The sequence below is a fragment of the Anser cygnoides genome, chromosome Z (genome assembly GCF_040182565.1).
Source record: "Anser cygnoides isolate HZ-2024a breed goose chromosome Z, Taihu_goose_T2T_genome, whole genome shotgun sequence".
Taxonomy (NCBI): Eukaryota; Metazoa; Chordata; class Aves; order Anseriformes; family Anatidae; genus Anser; species Anser cygnoides.
The window spans coordinates 27823255-27840870 of NC_089912.1; the positions used below are offsets into that span (position 1 = coordinate 27823255).

The window sequence follows — 17616 nt, forward strand, 5'->3', positions numbered from 1 at the left end:
AAAAGAAATAGAAAACTGGCACATACAAACAGACAAAAACTATGTGAACTGAGTATAATCTTTGCATACAAGCAAAGATTGTGTATTATTTCTATGTATTTTCCCTAGTAATCAGACTTTTATATAAGGAATAAACCTAGAAAGAGCTCATTACTTAGGTTTTTCTAAATAACTTGTTTAAATACTAGGTCTGACTCAGGTAGGGAAGTGTTCTTGATTTTAATTAACTCCATGAATTTTCTTTCAGATAGAACTTTTACTTATTTTACTGTTCTTTACTTATTACTTTTTCCACTGCTTATGTGCATCTGTCACAAAATTTAGACTAAATGGAGTAAAATGGCCAAAAAAAAACTCATAATTAAAGTATGATTGGAACTTCAGCTATAAATTCTTGAAGTTTCATGGTGATACATTTTACTTGAATATAAGCAATAATAATTTGATTTTGTTTTACAGACCTCTTACTTTCACTGAACAGTATCACATGCTAACATCAAACTATATACCATGGTGCATATTACACATTTATGCATATCTTCAGCTGGAAATGTTGATTTTAGATGTTTTTAAGTGGTACATCTTCTCTAGCTGCAAGAATAATTGCATGCAGCATCACACTCAAGAGGCATAAATGTTCTTATTGGCAGAAATGTTCTGTGAGTCAGCTACAGTTTAAATGTTTGGATCTATTTTAATAACTACCTTGAAACAAAGGCTCTGTCTACATAACACGTAATGCAGTGCAATATCAATATGGATCAAATGATCAAAGTAGTTGTAGACATAAAAACTTTATGTATATATGGATCAAGACTTCTACTTCAGACTAAATTCACTTTGGGCCTCTGTCCTGGATGTCACCACCATTCATAGTGTTTGAAGGTGTTTGTCAGCTTCAGATAGCTTTTCAGACCCTTCTTTCTGCTTTAGGTGTGGAGATAAATTTGATGCACACCTTGTTCATTGGACATCTTCCAAAAATAATGTAGTTTCTATGCGCCAGAATCTCTCTTCAAAACCAATGTGCATTAAATGCTCAGGGGATTCACTTCAAAACTGTACTACAGCTCCAATCCAAAGCATGAAAGCTAATGTAGTTATCGTGGAATATTAGCTGTTTAAGCTGAAAACAAATACTGTAAATTTAGTTTTAAAATACTTTGCCCATGAATTGTAGGTAGTGTTACAGATTTAATTTTATTGTTTTAACACTTTTTTTTTCTCCTAAAACTTCCATATTATTTTATTACATTAAGACTGGAATAACAGTACACAGTATGTACTATTTTAATACATTGTGAAATAATGTAATGCAATAAACATATACAATGTTAATAACATATTGTTTTCAAGTATTTTTATTCCAAATATATGCTGCAGAGAAGCCACAGTATGTCTTTCTTTTATCAGGTATTACTACAGGATGTCTCCTAAGCCAAAAAAGCATATTTGAGGTGAGGGAGGGAAAGGAACGTTGATGATTTTCAAAACTTCTTATCTATCACTGAACCAAAATTCCTTTTCCTATGATACTGAGTAGTTTTTTTGTTTGTTTATTTTTTTAATTGAAATGTTAATGATAATACAGGTAAGATAGAGGCAGTTCTCTGTTTCTCAATGTCTTTCATAATTATGGGAACAAATTTTAGGCAGATGCTTCAAATTATGTTTCATTTGGCATAAAATCTGATTTGTTAATACACAGGTTTATTTCTGTGAACTTCATGGGCAGTAGTGGTGGGCTGACCTTGGCTGGCTGCTGGATGCTCACCCAGCTGCCCTCTCACCCCACTTCTCAGCAGGACAGGGGGATGAAGTAAGATGACAAAGCCTGTGGATCAATTAAAGGACAGGGAGATCACCTACCAAATACCATCACAGGCAAAACATGCATGACTTGGGGAACATTAATTCAATTCATCGGCAAATAAATTAGGTTTGGATGGTGACAGACAAAGACAAAAACTAACATGCCTTTCCCCCTGACCTCCCCTTCTCCCAGGGCTCAACTTCACCCCTTCCTTCCTGATTCCTCTACCTCTCCCTTACCCAACAGGCACCAGAAGGGGATGGGGCATGGGGGCTGTGCTCAGTCCATCCGAGCTTTGCTCTGCTGCTCCTTCCTCCTCACGCTTTTCCCCTGCTCCTGTGTGGGGCCTTCCACAGGCTGCAGTCCTTCAGGAGATGCCCAGCTGCTCTGCCACGGTCTCTCCACGGGCCACAGGGGAACTTCTGCTGTGGCATCTGGAGTACCTCCTGCCCTCCTTCTGCACTGACCTTGGGGGCTGCAGGGATGTTTTTTTCACACTTGCTCCTCACTCCTCTCTCCCACATGCACCATTTTCCCCCTTTCTTAAACCCGTTTCCCCAAGGCACCACCATCTTGTCTGCGGGGCTCAGCTGTGCCCTGCGGTGAGGCCGCTGGAGCTGTCTGGAACCGGCTGTGTCTGCACAGGGCAGCCCCAGCCTCACCGCACGCAGCAGCCCTGCAGCCCCCTGCCAGCGCTGGGGAGCCACGATCAAGGCATTGATCAGGCACAACAGCCTCACCTGTGCTCATTTCATCACTGAAATGGTAACAGTGACATACTTGCTTTTACTGGCCAGTTCAGCTGTGGTAGAAATGATCTAATAATCCATTTCATGTTGTTGTTCACAGTTTCAGTGCTCTTAAGTATTTTCAAATTTGTAAAAATGTGGTGCTTTCTGTCTTGTTCTAACCTAGAGACCTGGCTGCAAGGAACTGCTTGGTAGGTGAAAACAACATATTGAAAATAAGCGATTTTGGAATGTCTCGTCAAGAAGATGATGGAGTATATTCATCATCAGGCTTAAAGCAGATTCCCATCAAGTGGACTGCCCCAGAAGCCCTCAACTACGGTAAGGACGTATCTGTATCTTCTTGCAAAAAACACCTATAGCATGAGAAAATAGGATGAGAAAGGCTCAAGACTCAAGACAAGGACAGGGAGATGGCTCCCCAGTTAACATCACAGGCCAAACAGACTCAAGGAAGGGAGACTAATATAATCTATTGCCTATCACTAGCAGACTAGAGCAGTGAGAAACTAAAAGCAAACTAAAATCCCCTGCTCTACCTCCTCCCCCTGAACAGCACAGGGGAACAGGGAATGGGGGCTGTGGTCAGTTTATAGCACTTCGTCTCTGCTGATCCTTCACGGTCACTCTGTGCCCCTGCTCCACGTGGGGTCCGTCCCACGGGATGCCGTCCTGCCCGAACTGAGCCTGCGGGGGCTGCCCACAGGAAGCAGCTCTTCAAGAACAGCTCCCACATGGCTCCGTACCACGGGGTCCATCCATCCCCCAGGAGCAAACTGCTCCAGCACAGGTCCCCCACGGGTGGGTAGCAGCTCCCCCCAGACCCCCTGCTCCTGCGTGGGCTCCTCTCCACGGGCTGCAGCTCCGGCCCGGGGCCTGCTCCTGCGGGGGCTCTCCGTGGGCCGCAGCCTCCTCCAGGCCACATCCACCTGCTCCAGCATGGGCTCCTCCACGGGGGGGCTGCAGCGTGGAGATCTGCTCCGTGTGGGACCCATGGGCTGCAGGGGGACAGCCTGCTCCACCAGGGGCCTCTCCCTGCACATGCCGCAGGGGAACTGCTGCTGCCTCCCTGGAGCACCTCCTGCCCTCCTGCTGCACTCACCTTGGGACCTGCCTGTAAGGACGTTTCTCACTGCTCACTCTCCCAGCTGCTGTGGTGCAGCATTTTTTTCCCTTTTCTTCAATCTGCTGTCTCAGAGACCCACCCAGCATTGCTCCCTGGCTCAGCTCTGGCCAGCAGCAGGTCCCTTTTGGAGCAGCTGGGGCTGGCTTCTCGCTGACATGGGGCAGCTGCTGGGCTTTGCTCACAGAGGCCACCTTTGCAGTCCCCTGCTACAAAAGCCTTGCCACATAAACCCAATACAAATGCTGTATTCAAATAAAAATGTTTGAATAATGTTAATGTGTGATGAAGCTAAATATTTTAACCTCATTTGTGTATAAAATACTGTTCCGCCCTCCAAAAGAATAAGGTAGCAACATCAGAATTGTTATTATGTAGCAATAAAATAATGCTCTGGTTATGTTGCCAACAGATTGTAGTGGATGGCCTAGTTTGTCATCTAAATCATTAGCAAAATGAGTGGCAGGTTCTGCATATTTATGGCAGTGATTGCTCTAGTATTTCTTTGAAAATGGTAGGAAATGTTACTATTCCCTGTTAGATAAGTCATTGCATTGGAGAAAAATAAAGTCACTGCTTTACATTTTTTTTCAACTGCAGCTTTTCTTTACCTCCACTTTTATAAATTGCTATGCTGTTATCATGGAGGAAAATTCCATTATTTCTGCTTAAGGGAAGTAGTCCTTACTAAATGGGTAGTTATTCCAAAACAAAAATAGAAACTGGTGTATTTAGCTTTTTAGCTTGCAGGTGAAACTAGAAAAAATTAGATTTTCTAAGTGTGCTGTGAAGAATCATCATATTAAATGAATGATGTCATACTCTGAATGCATTTCTCCCAACCAGATCTTTACTTGATTTCTTAGAAGAAAAAATGTTTTAAATCCTTTATTTGAAACATCTGTAAATATTCCTATGATCTCTTAAAGCTTTCGTTTAAACTCATGAATTGGAAAACATAACTTTATGGCTCACAATTGAGAGCAAAATGCTTCACTTCATTAACAGTTTTGCAGGAGTTAATGCCATTACACAGTAAGCAGATCTTCCTTTTGTAAGGCTAAAAATAAATGTAGTTTACAACAGGGACAACAGTAGTATTTTCTCCAAGATCTCACCTTCCATAACATAAAGCTTTCTTTACACAAAGAGGTTTGGATGACAAGGCTGTCTTTGAAGCATAGTTGAAAACAATGGAACCAGCAGGCCTGATTTTTTTTTCTTTTGCTTTAACTGATTGGGTGCATCAGTTCTTGAGGGTCCAAATAAAACAACAGTTGAAGAAACTATACATTAATTTTCAGAAAGTATTTTCTCAATTAAGAATCCAATGTCCTCTTGGCAATTTTGTGGATATCAGCTGTGGTTGGAATATGCCGTGCTATATTAGGGAAGTGGGAAAGATAATTTTTAAGAAGTATCTTTAGAGTTGAATGTTGTTATAATTGGGGAGTGGAGGCGTTTGATCGTTTTTGTCCTTTTGTGTTAAAAGAAGAACAAAATTAGTTTTGGACAGTGAGAGGTAAAAAATTCTTAACTTGTAAGGAAATAACTGACATGGTAAGGTCTTCTCAGCCATATGCTTTGTGTAACAAGTCAGTCAAAGTTCTTAAAACTTCAAGTCGGCTTATATTATTCCTAGGTATTGACCTTAAGATAACTTGTTTACCATTGTAAATGCTGGAGACTATGATATCTGCAGAATGTTTATTAGTAGCTGCAACTTTGTTCTGCTTAAAGCTTGCCAGTATAACACTTGAGAAAAAATATGTGGCTGTAATCATCTGAAGCATGAATTTCTCTAAAGGATAAGCTGTGTGTTTTCTCCTTTTCTCAGGGAGATATACATCTGAGAGTGACGTATGGAGCTTTGGAATCCTCCTGTGGGAGACCTTCAGTTTAGGAGTATGCCCATACCCTGGAATGACCAATCAACAAGCACGAGAACAAGTCGAGAAAGGTAGGGAATGAATAAAATGCTGTATAGATCCATAAGGATGTAGTACATACCGTATAAAAATAGAAAAGAAATAGCATGTCAGTTACTCAGCAATTTTATCAACAATATTATGAGATTATTTAATTGCTAAATATGGCATTCTGTGAAGAGCAGTCTGATTTATAGATTTCTTGAAAAAAGGAGTATATTGACCAGTGACTTAAAGGAGGAAAGACTTACATGATGTTATCTGTATATAGAACATATATAACTAAAAGGTGAGATGGAGAGGGTGGATTTACTGCTGTGCAAAGCAGAGGCTTGACCAGAATGAATTATTTAAGATTATGCTAATGCAGGTATAAATATTCTAAACTGCTGGAAGAAAAAGTCTGTATCATTCCATCTTCTCTATTAAAGCATTTCAGACAAAATTTTAGCAATTACAGTGGAAAATGGTAAGCTGCTTGAGCAGTGAGAGCCATATTTCTCTCCTAGAAAATAATCAAAAGGCTTTTATTTAAAGTAGCAAATAACTGTGAGCAGGATTTCAGGACTTTATTTTCATCATTTTTATTGACATTTCAGAACTGTGCTTTCTCTACATGTGTAAAACCTCTACTGTGTAAAACAGGTTCTAGGCAAGTAAAACTGCTAAATGATTTTAAAAGAAGTATTATTATTATTATCATTATTATTATTATTATTATCATCATCATCATCATCACTGTAGGTGACCACCAAAGCTTGTCCTTAAAAGGCCAAAGCAAAAAATCTAGTCTTTTCCAGAGCAGAGGCATACTTGTAAAAGCAAGTTTTATTACCTAGTTACTGAGATTCTATTTGAATCCACTGAGAAGAATAATCTCTCTAAATTGGTACAGTTCAGAAATTAAGAAGTATATTATGCCTATTCAGTTTTTTTATACAGTAGGAAAAGCATTTCTGTTAGCCTATCAGAGATAATTTTTTTTTTTTTTATCATTTATTGTATCAGCCTATTTTCTTGGTTTTCACAAAATTATAGCTTTTCTGCTTGAATAGTCAGAGAAAAAATTGCTCTAGATTTTCTTCCTGATCTTGTCTGTCTCCATTACTCAATCAGTAAGAATCATCAGTAAATTTAGTCACCTTAATGCTTGTGATGAACTGGGATAATTTCAATCCTACATGACCATACAGAATCACTTCATTTTAAGAAAAAAAAAGTAGTTGTTGCCATCATTGTTTTGAACAATTAGTTTCTAGAGGCAACTTTGTGAAGGAAAGAATTTTTAGTGAGTTTCGTATTATCTACAAGTATCCTAAAGCCCGGCTGCTCTCCTTTGAAGTTACATGCATTAATCCAGCACCTCGAGCAGAAGCATACGATATAAAAAAATGAAAAATAGTTCTTAGATTTACCTCTTGTCTGAGTCTATTGTCATTTATATTCTGATTTAGAAAGAGAGATACAGAGAATTGTGCAGTAAGCCTGGAGTCACAGAGCTGCTTTAGCTGTAGGGTCCTTTGTACTGTGCTGTCCACTGCCTGTAATTAACTCTGAGAGCTACATTTGGTAAACAGTTTGTAGAATCACAGAATCATGGCATGATTGAGGTTGGAAGGGACCTCTGGAGGGTCACCTGGTCCAATCCACCCACTCAAGCAGGACCACCCAGCGCAGGTTTTCCAGGAGATGTCCAGGGGGCTTTGGAAGATCTCTGAGGAGGGAGACCCCACAGCCCCTCTGGGTAACCTGTGCCAGTGCTCGGTCACCTGCACAGCAAAGCAGCTCTCCATTTATTTGTACCCTCCCTTCAGCTGTTTCTACACATTGATAAGATCCCTGCCGACCCTTTTCTTCTCCAGGCTGAACAGTCCCAACTCTCTAAGCTTCTCCTCATAGCAGAGATGATCCAGTCCCCTCAGTCACCTCTGTGGTCCCTCGCTGGATTCCTTCCAGTATGTCCACGTCCCTCTGGCAGTGGGGATCCCAGAACTGGACACAGCTCTCCACGTGTGGCCTCCCTCACCAGTGCTGAGGAGAGGGGAGGGGGCACCTCCCTCCCCCTGCCGCCAACCCTTTGCCTGACACCACCCAGGACACCGCTGGCCTTCTCTGCCACAAAAGCGCGGTCTGGCTCCTGTTCAGCTCGGTGCCCACCAGGACCCCCAGGGCCCTTTCTGCAGAGCTGCTTTCCAGTTAACCATTCCCAACCCGCTACTGGGGCTGTTCCTCCCCAGGTGTGGGACTTTGCCCTTCCCCTTGCTGACTCGCATGAGGTCCCTGTCAGCCCACGTCTCCAGCCTGCTGGGGTCCCTCTGGTGGCAGCACAGCCCTCTGGTGTATTGGGCACTCCTCCCAGTTTCGGGTCATCTGCAAACATGCTGACGCATCATGGATATCATTGACAAAGATGTTAAATGGGACTCAGTATTGACCCCTGGAATATTCTGCTTGTTACTGACCTCCAGCGAGACTGCACCACTGATCAACTCCCTCCGGGCCTGGCTGCTCAGCACATTTTCAGTCCACCTTGCTGTTGGCCCACCCAGCCCATATTTCAGCTGCTTCTCCATGAGGTTCGAATGGGATGCTGTGCCAAAAGCCCTACCGAAGTTTAGGTGCGCAATACCCACTGTTCTCCTTTTATCTACCCATATGGTGATTTCGTCAGAAAAACCTGGGTGACTGCTCCTAATGACTTCCTTATCCCTCTTGTGCCTGGAGATGGTTTCCAGGATTAGCTGCACCATCACCTCCTCCCATCTGAATAGTTACCAATGTTTTTTCCAGTGGGTTGGAGCATTGGGTGACATGACAGGATTGAAACTTATGAGGGGTAACTGCTTCTTAAGATACAGGAGAAAAAATATATGCAGGTTGCTGCCCTCAGCAATGAGAGGCATACTGGCAATTCATCCTACACAGATTAAATATCATTGGTACCCAAGTTTACATCAGTTTGATACTTAGCCATCCAAATGGGTTATGTATTGAAGACTTTGTTCATATTACAAGTCCTGTAAAATTTACCCTCAATATCTGTTTTAATGCAATGGTCTTGAACTTTGCTCATTTCTTTTTAGATTCATCAATATATATCAGTTTTTAATACTAAACACTTTCTTTTCTTGTGTACCAGGTTACCGAATGTCAGCTCCGCAAAAATGTCCAGAAGAAATATATAAAATAATGCAGAGGTGCTGGGATTACAAACCAGAAAACCGTCCAAAATTCAGTGAGATTCAGAAAGAGCTATCTTCAATCAAAAAGAAAGTGACATAGTGATATACTAGTGCCAAACTCAATGTGTGGGACTTTATTTTCCAGCGAAGTATTTTTTCCCCTCAAACACTATGCGTTTATACAACATTATTTGCAATATTCTTCTAGGATTACTTTGAAATTAACTGTTTTTTTTATATACATGTATGCCATCTTAAACGATGTCTACACCTGCATTAAAGACATATACTGCCAAATGCTATATATCCAGTCACAGTAATATTGTCATTTAGGTTACATGTAAATAGGAAAGCACATACTATAGATTTAAGGGACTGTGGCTTTTATGTGTTTTACAGCAAGTAACTGCTAGTGACATTTTTCACAGTTTTTCTACTTAATGCTGAGTTCTCACTCTGCTATCCCTGTCCCAGATGTCAACACCAGCGGCACTCTAACATGGTGACTGTGTCATGCATGTTGGCCTTAAAATTGAAGACAGTTGTGACAAGTATTTCAATTAGAAACTTTTATATTTTTCAAATTCTTTCTGCAACTGATATTTTTAAATGACAGTTTGTTTCAACAATAAAGGTCAGTTAGGTTCTGGATATAAGTCTGCTTACTAAACAGTGAAATCCAGAATTTTCTTTTGTAGAAAATTATTACCTGTCCATTTTTTGCTATGCTATAATACATATTTTTGACTTTTGATGTGATTTGCTTATGCTACCCATTTACTTCCTAAGAAGTCATCAGAATTCAGTAATATGTCTCCTTTACAATTGCTTATGTTTAAGAAACAACAAAAAAATCAAGTCTTTACTGCATGAAAGACTTAAGTTAAGAAATTTCTTAAGTTAAGAAATACTGCAAATCACCTGTCTTTCAAAGAATATGTAAAAACAGTAGGCCAACAGAAAGAGGTTTGCTAATGATAGCAGCATGTATTAGGTGACCAATAATAGCATTGTTCTTAGAGGAGTTAAAGAATGTGAATTGCTAGATTTGCTTTTGATCTTGATTTTTTTCATTAAATTGGTAATAATTCTCAGTATGCAGCTAGAGCTTAAGGCTTTGCTAAGCAAAAGTACATTCCATGCATGGTGTACAAAGGAAAACACTATGTCTGTATAGCATTAGGAGTCATTCAAGAAATCAAAAGAAGGAAGTATATTTTAAGCCTCTGGCAGGCTGAACAAAGAAGAGAAATACTAACCTTCAAGAGATTTCAAAAGATGGGGATAGGCAACTTGTAAATGCCACCAGGAATAAGAAATAAATAAAAGAATAAAAATAAAATAAAAATAAAAAAATGTTAAAAAATAAAATTTAAAAAAAATGGTTCCTCGTTATAAGACAGTAGATGGGGGAAAGAGGAAAGGTACAGTTTATTGCTCTGGCTTTGTGTCCTTTTTCTAGCTTGGATTATTTTCTAGGGCCCTATGTAGAAATAGGAACAAGTTACAGAACCCAGAACCCTGGTCTGAGTTCCAGATTTAAGGTGCTTAAAATTTCTGTATGAATTACCTAAAACTTACCAGATCAAGAGATGTCCATTATTGCTAATGCAAGTAAGAAACAGAGACTGAAAATAACACAGCATCTGGAATGTTTATTACCCCTATACTTGACTGTTACCATGGGATTGAGATGTAGTGAAGTCTGGCTACATTACACTTTTATTTCTATTAAGTTGACTTTTCTATGGTCCACAGCATTTTTGCTCTTTAAAGTGTGTTTGTGGTAGTACTGAATGATAATTTTTAAGGGCTATGCATGACCAAAATATGCGTAGTCTAGAAGAGTTTGTCTGTTACATTGGAGTTAGTGTCCAAATAAAACAAAGAATGAGCATGCTGTAGCATCTCACCTGTGTTTGAGGTGGAACTGTCAGCAACCAAATATAAGGAATGGTGAATGCTTGGATTTCTGAAGGGATTTTTTTCTTGGAGCTAGCGAAGCAAATATATACCCAGGAAGGTATAGTACTTGAAAAACTTGATGGCCTCAGTGTAAACCTCCTTGCCAGCATACTGGACATATTTTCTTAGTACTACATTTCCAAGTAGCCCAAAGATATTTTCAAGAGCAGTGGGAAGCATTCTTGTTAGTTTGTATGCTTTTAAGTTACATAAAGTTTGTGCCTTAATTTGCTAGTATGCTAATGCAAATGTAAGTGCACTAAGATTTAAGAACTGCACCACAAAAGTACAGAAAAATCCCTGTCCCAACCCCATGATTAATTCAACTGCAGGACATTATGCATGCATCACTAAAGTCTGCAAGTAAGGATAATGGTGTCTTCTCTGTCAACATTCATTGCTTCTCTGGAGAGTTGATATTCTTCTTCTATGAAGAGAATTATTTCTTTGCTATATATCCTTGCCAGGAAAAAAAAAAAAGTATTTTTTAAATAAAATACTTTTTTATTTGTCTTAAATTAGCTGGTGACCATCCTAACTATCACATACAGATAAGAACTACATTCATATTTTGTTCCGAAATGGTTAACGTTTGTAATTCATATCACACTTCCATTTAAATTTAAAGTCTTTTTAAAACATGGGGTTTATATAGCAGCAAGAAGATGTATTATTACTGCTGAAGTAAGCATCAGTTCAGTTAAAAAATAATCACTCTTTGGGAGAATACCAGAAAGAGGTTATAGGTATAAAATAAATTTGAACACATTATGTGTTCTGTTTTTTGTTTCATTTGTATTTTTTTTCTTTTTCCTTGTAATTAATTTGGCAGTGTTTGTGGCAGAATTTGTTCATCATGTCTCACTTATAATTTTTGCCATTATATACTTTAGGAAGTGAAATCCATAACTGTGGAAAATTTTTCAAGTTTCTGCAAACTTCTTGCAGGGCTATTTCCAAACTATGATATTTAAGACAGACATGGTATTTAGGAACCAAAGCTGCCATATGTGCTTTCTGTGAACTTTTGATGACCGAAGTCTTGCATTATTCAGAGTTTACCAAGGTACTGATCATTTAGCTTGTGTGCTTGGTTTGCTCTAGAGAGTGTACAAAAAACAGGTTAGTCTGTTTTGGAAGCATAGTATTTCAAGTAGGTTCTTACAACTGCACTCAGTCCCAACCAGGCAGAGTCTGAGGGAGCTCTGAACAGTGTGCGCTGCTTAATGGGAGGGACTCCAAATACTGCTAAGGCTCTGCTACACAAGATGGAACTCAACAGGTTATCTGTTATTTTCATCTGTTTTTCTGAGGAATTGCATTAATTTTTTTGTTTGTTTTGTTTTGTTTTTTATTGTTCTGAAGACATGCTTATTTTAAGTAGTTTTCAGCAGAAATTGAGCCCAGATGTAAGCTTCAGAGTTCAGTCATCAGTGAAATCATGAGGATTCCTAAGCATTTCAATTCTATGGGAAGTAAAATATTGAAAAGCATCGTGTCTGAAAACAAACTTTACTTCCGCAGAGGTATGATCTTTCAAAATCAGCACTCCACCAAGACATTCTCCTTGAAATGTACAGTTTCTTTAGTTTCTAACAAACGCAATGAAGTAGTTTTTCATTTAACATCTAAAGTTATGTTGCATTTCTTCCTCTCAACTTCAGCAAAGATCTGCCATTTTATTGAGTTACTTAATATTTTAAAGTTGGTTTTGGAAAGCATATCACCAGAAGGCTATCAGTAAGAAGTGCAGTTTGTAAAGTAAGTCTCATCCTATTTATGTGAGTGAAATAGAAAACTAGTTGAGGAAATAATAGGTTATTTTTTAATTCATATTTTTAATCACCTGCTGTACTTACTCACATCCTAGGAGCACATCAGTAAAGATTCCTATGAAGTTATATATTTATTATCTGTTACAGCTATTTTAACCATTTTGTTATGCCTTTTGCACCCGTTGCAAAGATACTAACAACAACAAAAAGCATACCAAAACAAGACAAAAAAAACAAACAAACAAAAAAAAACCACTTCTCCTGACGTTACACAGAGTAACCAAAGCTCAGAAGCATTTGAAAATGTCTCCTCCCTCCCCAGCTTTTCCCAGATGTGAGGCTGCATGGATAGTAACAACAGTGATTAACTGGTAGGCCAGTTTCCATTATTCTTACTGTCATGTCCTCTAAATGGCAGTTCTGCTGATGCACTTTCAACCGTGAACTATTTGAAGAGACGAGTTAGTGTGTGAATAGTCATCACATATGGTATTTGAGAGCAGTAGTTCTGAAAATGGCTGGTTGTCACAAGTAGTGATAACTCATTTTAAAGATGGAATAAAAAGAAAGAGGCTAATTGGGAACATCCACTTTTTGTAACAGCTGTCCTGTTTGTAGGTGACAGAAATGTTTGGTATGCCTGTGCACTTGTATTTGTAACATTTTTATGACTAAGCATAAAGTAGTTTACTATTAAAATAAGAGTTCACCAATTATTTTCTTTTTCCTAAAGCAAAAAAGGACGTGTGATATTTGTTGGAGGCATTCTTGCTAGGCAAGTTAGGATAATGTGGAGGGAAGAATACAGAGGGAGGAATACCTCTTCTACCAAACAAGGTACTTTTTGTCTTCTCAGAATTATCAGGAATAAAAAAATAATAATTAGTAATTAGTCCAAGGGATGTTCAGTATTCCTGAAGTTCCAAATAACCTGGTAAATCTGGATCGTCAGCTCAATTAAAAGAGTTCTCTTCTATTTTCCTTCTGCAGAAATTACTACAAAAAATTGAGTTCTTGAACATTCAGCAGTAACAGTGTATAAGGAAAAATGCATCAACCTCAAAACCGATCCACTTTACATAGAAATAGCATCAGTAAGGATTATTATTTGTAGTCTTATACTAGAATTCTCCCAGGATAATGTTCCCTCCTCAAAGGCTACAAAATAAAAAATAAAAAATAAAAAGCTTAAAAATCGGAAAGCTTCCAGTTGAAAACACAAGAATCCAGTGTCAAATTCTGAATGCTCATTCTAGTACTGCCACTGATTCTTCACTGGAACAGATAATGCATCTGTGATTTCTAGCTCTGTCCATTTTTCAGCCTTGCATATTTGTGGATTATTAACCCCCAACTTCACTAGCAGAGCCAGAAAGTGAAGACTGCTTCAATGAAAAGCACAGCAAGTTAAGCTTCCCATACTTACAAAAACAAAAGGGGGGGGGGGGGGAATAAACAGGGCTCACAAATACAGTTGACTGAGGTCATAGAGTAAAAACATAGAGGTGCCATTAAATCCTTTTTTCTTCTGTCATCATATTTACAAAGATCAATGCTTTGTAAATAGAGCTTGCAATAATTGGCTTTGTGTTTAGGCATAAAGATGAACTGTGAACCAATATAGTAATAGGACTCACAAAGCCACCTGCAGAAAGGCTTGGAAAAAGTGTTCCTAACTTGCAACTATTTGGAATTGCCATCTAGTTTAGAACTACAGAAATTTGTACTACGTAATCAAGTATGTAACTGAAGTTTTATAGTGCATAATCAAGATCAAGTATGAAGCTGAAGTTTTGTTAGTAGGGTAGGAGAGACAGCACATGCTTCTCCATGCTTCCCTTCATAAATTTAAGGCAATTCTGCTTTTTAAAAGAAAAAAACAAGCAAACAAACAAACAAAAACAGATTGGTCATAGATTCCTTCTAGATTACAGATGTTGAAAGTATTGGAAACAATTTTTCACCACTTAAAAAAAAGAAATGTACATTATTATTTTCATATATAGTCAGCTCAGTCTTTCCCAACATACGAAGAATTCTGTAATTATTAAATGTAGTAAAAATATGAAACACTTTTCTTACTGGTATGTAAACTCAGATCCTGTGCTTCAATTATTAAAGAATCTATCTGCTCTTCACAAAGAGGTGCAAGAGGTTAATAATTCTGTCTGAGCTCTGCTGTAATAATCTAGCCCTTTGCATCTCCAAACTGTTTCTTAATTCTGATGATGCCATGTAGCACACATGGTGCCTTTTCACTTACTACAAGAAAGTTACTGTTGTAACAGAAAAGTTCAAATATATCCCCGTTTTTGCTTGACTCAAAAATATTATATTGATGTTGTACCTTGATTCCCGTGGCAACGTGTTGGTATGAAAATTGAAGTAACTGTGAAGGTGAAGCACATTGTTCAAATCATGTTTCTAATCAAGTTACAAACCCTGGATGTATCATGAATTGTACACATCATAAAAGACATCAAAAAAACAACATTTCTGACTGCCTGGTTTGTGATACAGAGCATCCTGCTCCTATTGGGAAAAATACGAGCTTAATTGTGCTCCTGGAAAAAGGATTGATTTGGCTGTCAGACTAGATTCAAAACACTATCTTTGAAATTAGTAAAAATGATTTAATTCCAGCTAAGCCTCATCATAAACAAGCCTTTGAGTTACAAGAAATTTCCAAAGAGTGTTAATTTTCATTATTGTTATCCATTTTGGTTTTAGAAATTAACATTTACTTGTACCGGTAATTATACCCCACTACCAACAAATACTGAGGCTTGCAACTTCAGAAGATAAGCACTAATCTGTCAGTAAAGGTCTGTAGGGAGTTCACTAGGTGTCTAAGTTGATATTTTAATACATTTTAAATATCAGAAAAGTAATTGTTTCTGCAAAAACCTGTTACACAATTTCAACAGCAGTATTCCTTCTACAAAATATTACTGCAGTAGTAATATTTGTATTGGGCTTGAATTCAACAAGAAGGTAGAACTGTACCTTTCTTCTTCCTCTCATGTTTACCAGAAAATGGAACTGCTAAGTTAAAGCAGCCAGTTCAGGTGCTTCTGGCCATCCTGATAGGTAGCATAGATGCAGCCAGGATGCTGTAGAGGCCTTGCAGACTGAATGGCACCGTTTTATGATATGCTTACACCCACTACAAGTCACTAACAAATCCTCTGGAGACTGAAGTTTGCTGTATCTCAGAGTGGGCCTGATTCCTTACATTGCCTGAAGTTGTAGTGCTTAAGGAGAAATAGTGAAAAAAGATTTTTTTCTTTGTCACTATGCAGGCAAACAGGAAAGGAGATAAACAAGGGGGAGTCTGCATTATTAACCTTCCTTCCACCTTCTGCTTGGTGGAATTCAAACTCTTTAGTAGACCTACCACCTAGAGGTATATCTGTTCCTGCTGTTAGGTGTGTAATTGTTGCCTGTAACTGACAGCCTAACCTGTTTTATTCTACTGAGGTCCTCACCTAATTTTTTACTAAAGTGCTGAAAACATGTAAATAGGAAGAAATAGACTCATCACATTGGACCCAAAAGTCAGGCAGACACTTAAACAGAAATTTTGAGGACTGAAACCCAAAAATAAACAACTGGCTGTACCTTCTATTAAGGGATTGTGTAATTATATGCATATTCAAAAGACTTCCAGAGATAAAACTTGAACTAACAGTTGTAGGACTGCTGTTTTTCAGTTGCACGTGTTTCTTTTCCTTTGTACAATTGTAGGCAGCTGGAGTTGGAGGAGAAGTGTTGGGGAAGGAGGGAAGGCTGGTTCACTGAACCACTAGCACACGCGAAATACTCTTGACACCACTAATCCTGAGTGGGGCACAGTTGGCATACATATTTAGATTTCTTTTCAAGTTTGTGCCAAAGTATGCACCAGCAAGTTTAATATCAGGTAAAGCACCTTTTATACTCTTTGTTGTTTAAAAATAATATATTTGTGAAACAGATTGATAATACATAACACTGGAAATGGGTGCGTCTTCCCAAAAGTACACATGTAAAAATAAAAAAATAAACAACCAACATTGGGAATTTATCTGACTTTTAAGCAAGTCTGAAAATGATAACTATGTAATACAGTTGCCAGTTGTCTGTCTTTTATAATTTTAAATAGATCTGCATTTTAACTTTATTTATTTGCCTTTTTTATATACTTTAAAGTTATACTTTTGAACTTAAGCTAACTTTTTATTTTCCTAGGCTGATACAAAACAGAATTTCAGTATTCTTGTAAACTGCAGACCATTTTTGAATAGTCCTCTGCCTTTTCTTATGGACCAGTTACCACTAATGAGTCTGCAGTCCTCCCTTTTTACTGTACTCTTCCAATAAATGTAAAATATTTGTATCAAGCTGTCTCATTTTATTTGTTATTTACAGGATATATCTATTCATTTTCTTCTTTAGTCAAGTGAAAGATCAGCTTTAGTAACTCTGTTCTTAGGAATACTACAATTCAAAATATTCTGTGTTTCATACACAAGAAAAATCAATAGTATTTTTTGAGGTTTTTTTTTTTGGTCGGTTGGTTGTTTTTTTTTTTTTTTCCAATTTTTGGAGTTTTCTGTGTGATCCTCTCTCAGTTTGGTGGTCACTTGTCTCCCTTTGTAATTCAGAAGGCACTGAAAGAAGGAGTAATCTGATGGGCACAAGTGAAAGGACTGTCAAAAATGGTTCAGAACTTCAGGGCTGGAGCTCTGCAGTTTTGATGATGTGAGTGACACCACACTCATTTTTCTTTAAGCCAGATTTGTGTTAAGAAGCTAGGTATTGAAAAAAACTACATATTTTGCACTCTTAACAGAAAAGCAAAATCTTCTCTGTGAACACACGTTTAGACTGCAGCAATCTAAATGCATATCCAACCATTGTATTGTTTCTTTTGCATGATCTAGTTAGTGCTCTGTTCACTTTATATGAAAAAAAAAAATCTTACTCGTTACTCACACTTTAAATACATTTCATTTTAAATGAGATTGTTTGAAGTTACTTTATATTTTACTTTGAATGAAACCAATCTCCGTAATAATTGCCATTTTCACCATGCTTTG

General features: G+C 38.1%; 1 protein-coding gene across 9 annotated transcripts in view; it reads left to right on the top strand.

Annotated features, from left to right (window-relative positions):
- Window positions 1–16917, top strand: part of FER (FER tyrosine kinase) — a 198267-nt gene extending 181350 nt beyond the window's left edge. For all 9 annotated transcript variants that reach the window (XM_066989034.1, XM_066989032.1, XM_066989033.1 and 6 more), the window contains 3 exons: window positions 2729–2883; window positions 5523–5645; window positions 8753–16917. In XM_066989034.1, the coding sequence (XP_066845135.1) occupies window positions 2729–2883; window positions 5523–5645; window positions 8753–8895 (421 nt within the window). In that variant the 3' untranslated portion in view covers window positions 8896–16917. The remainder of the gene's footprint in view (window positions 1–2728; window positions 2884–5522; window positions 5646–8752) is intronic.
- The last annotated feature ends 699 nt before the right edge of the window (window positions 16918–17616 follow it).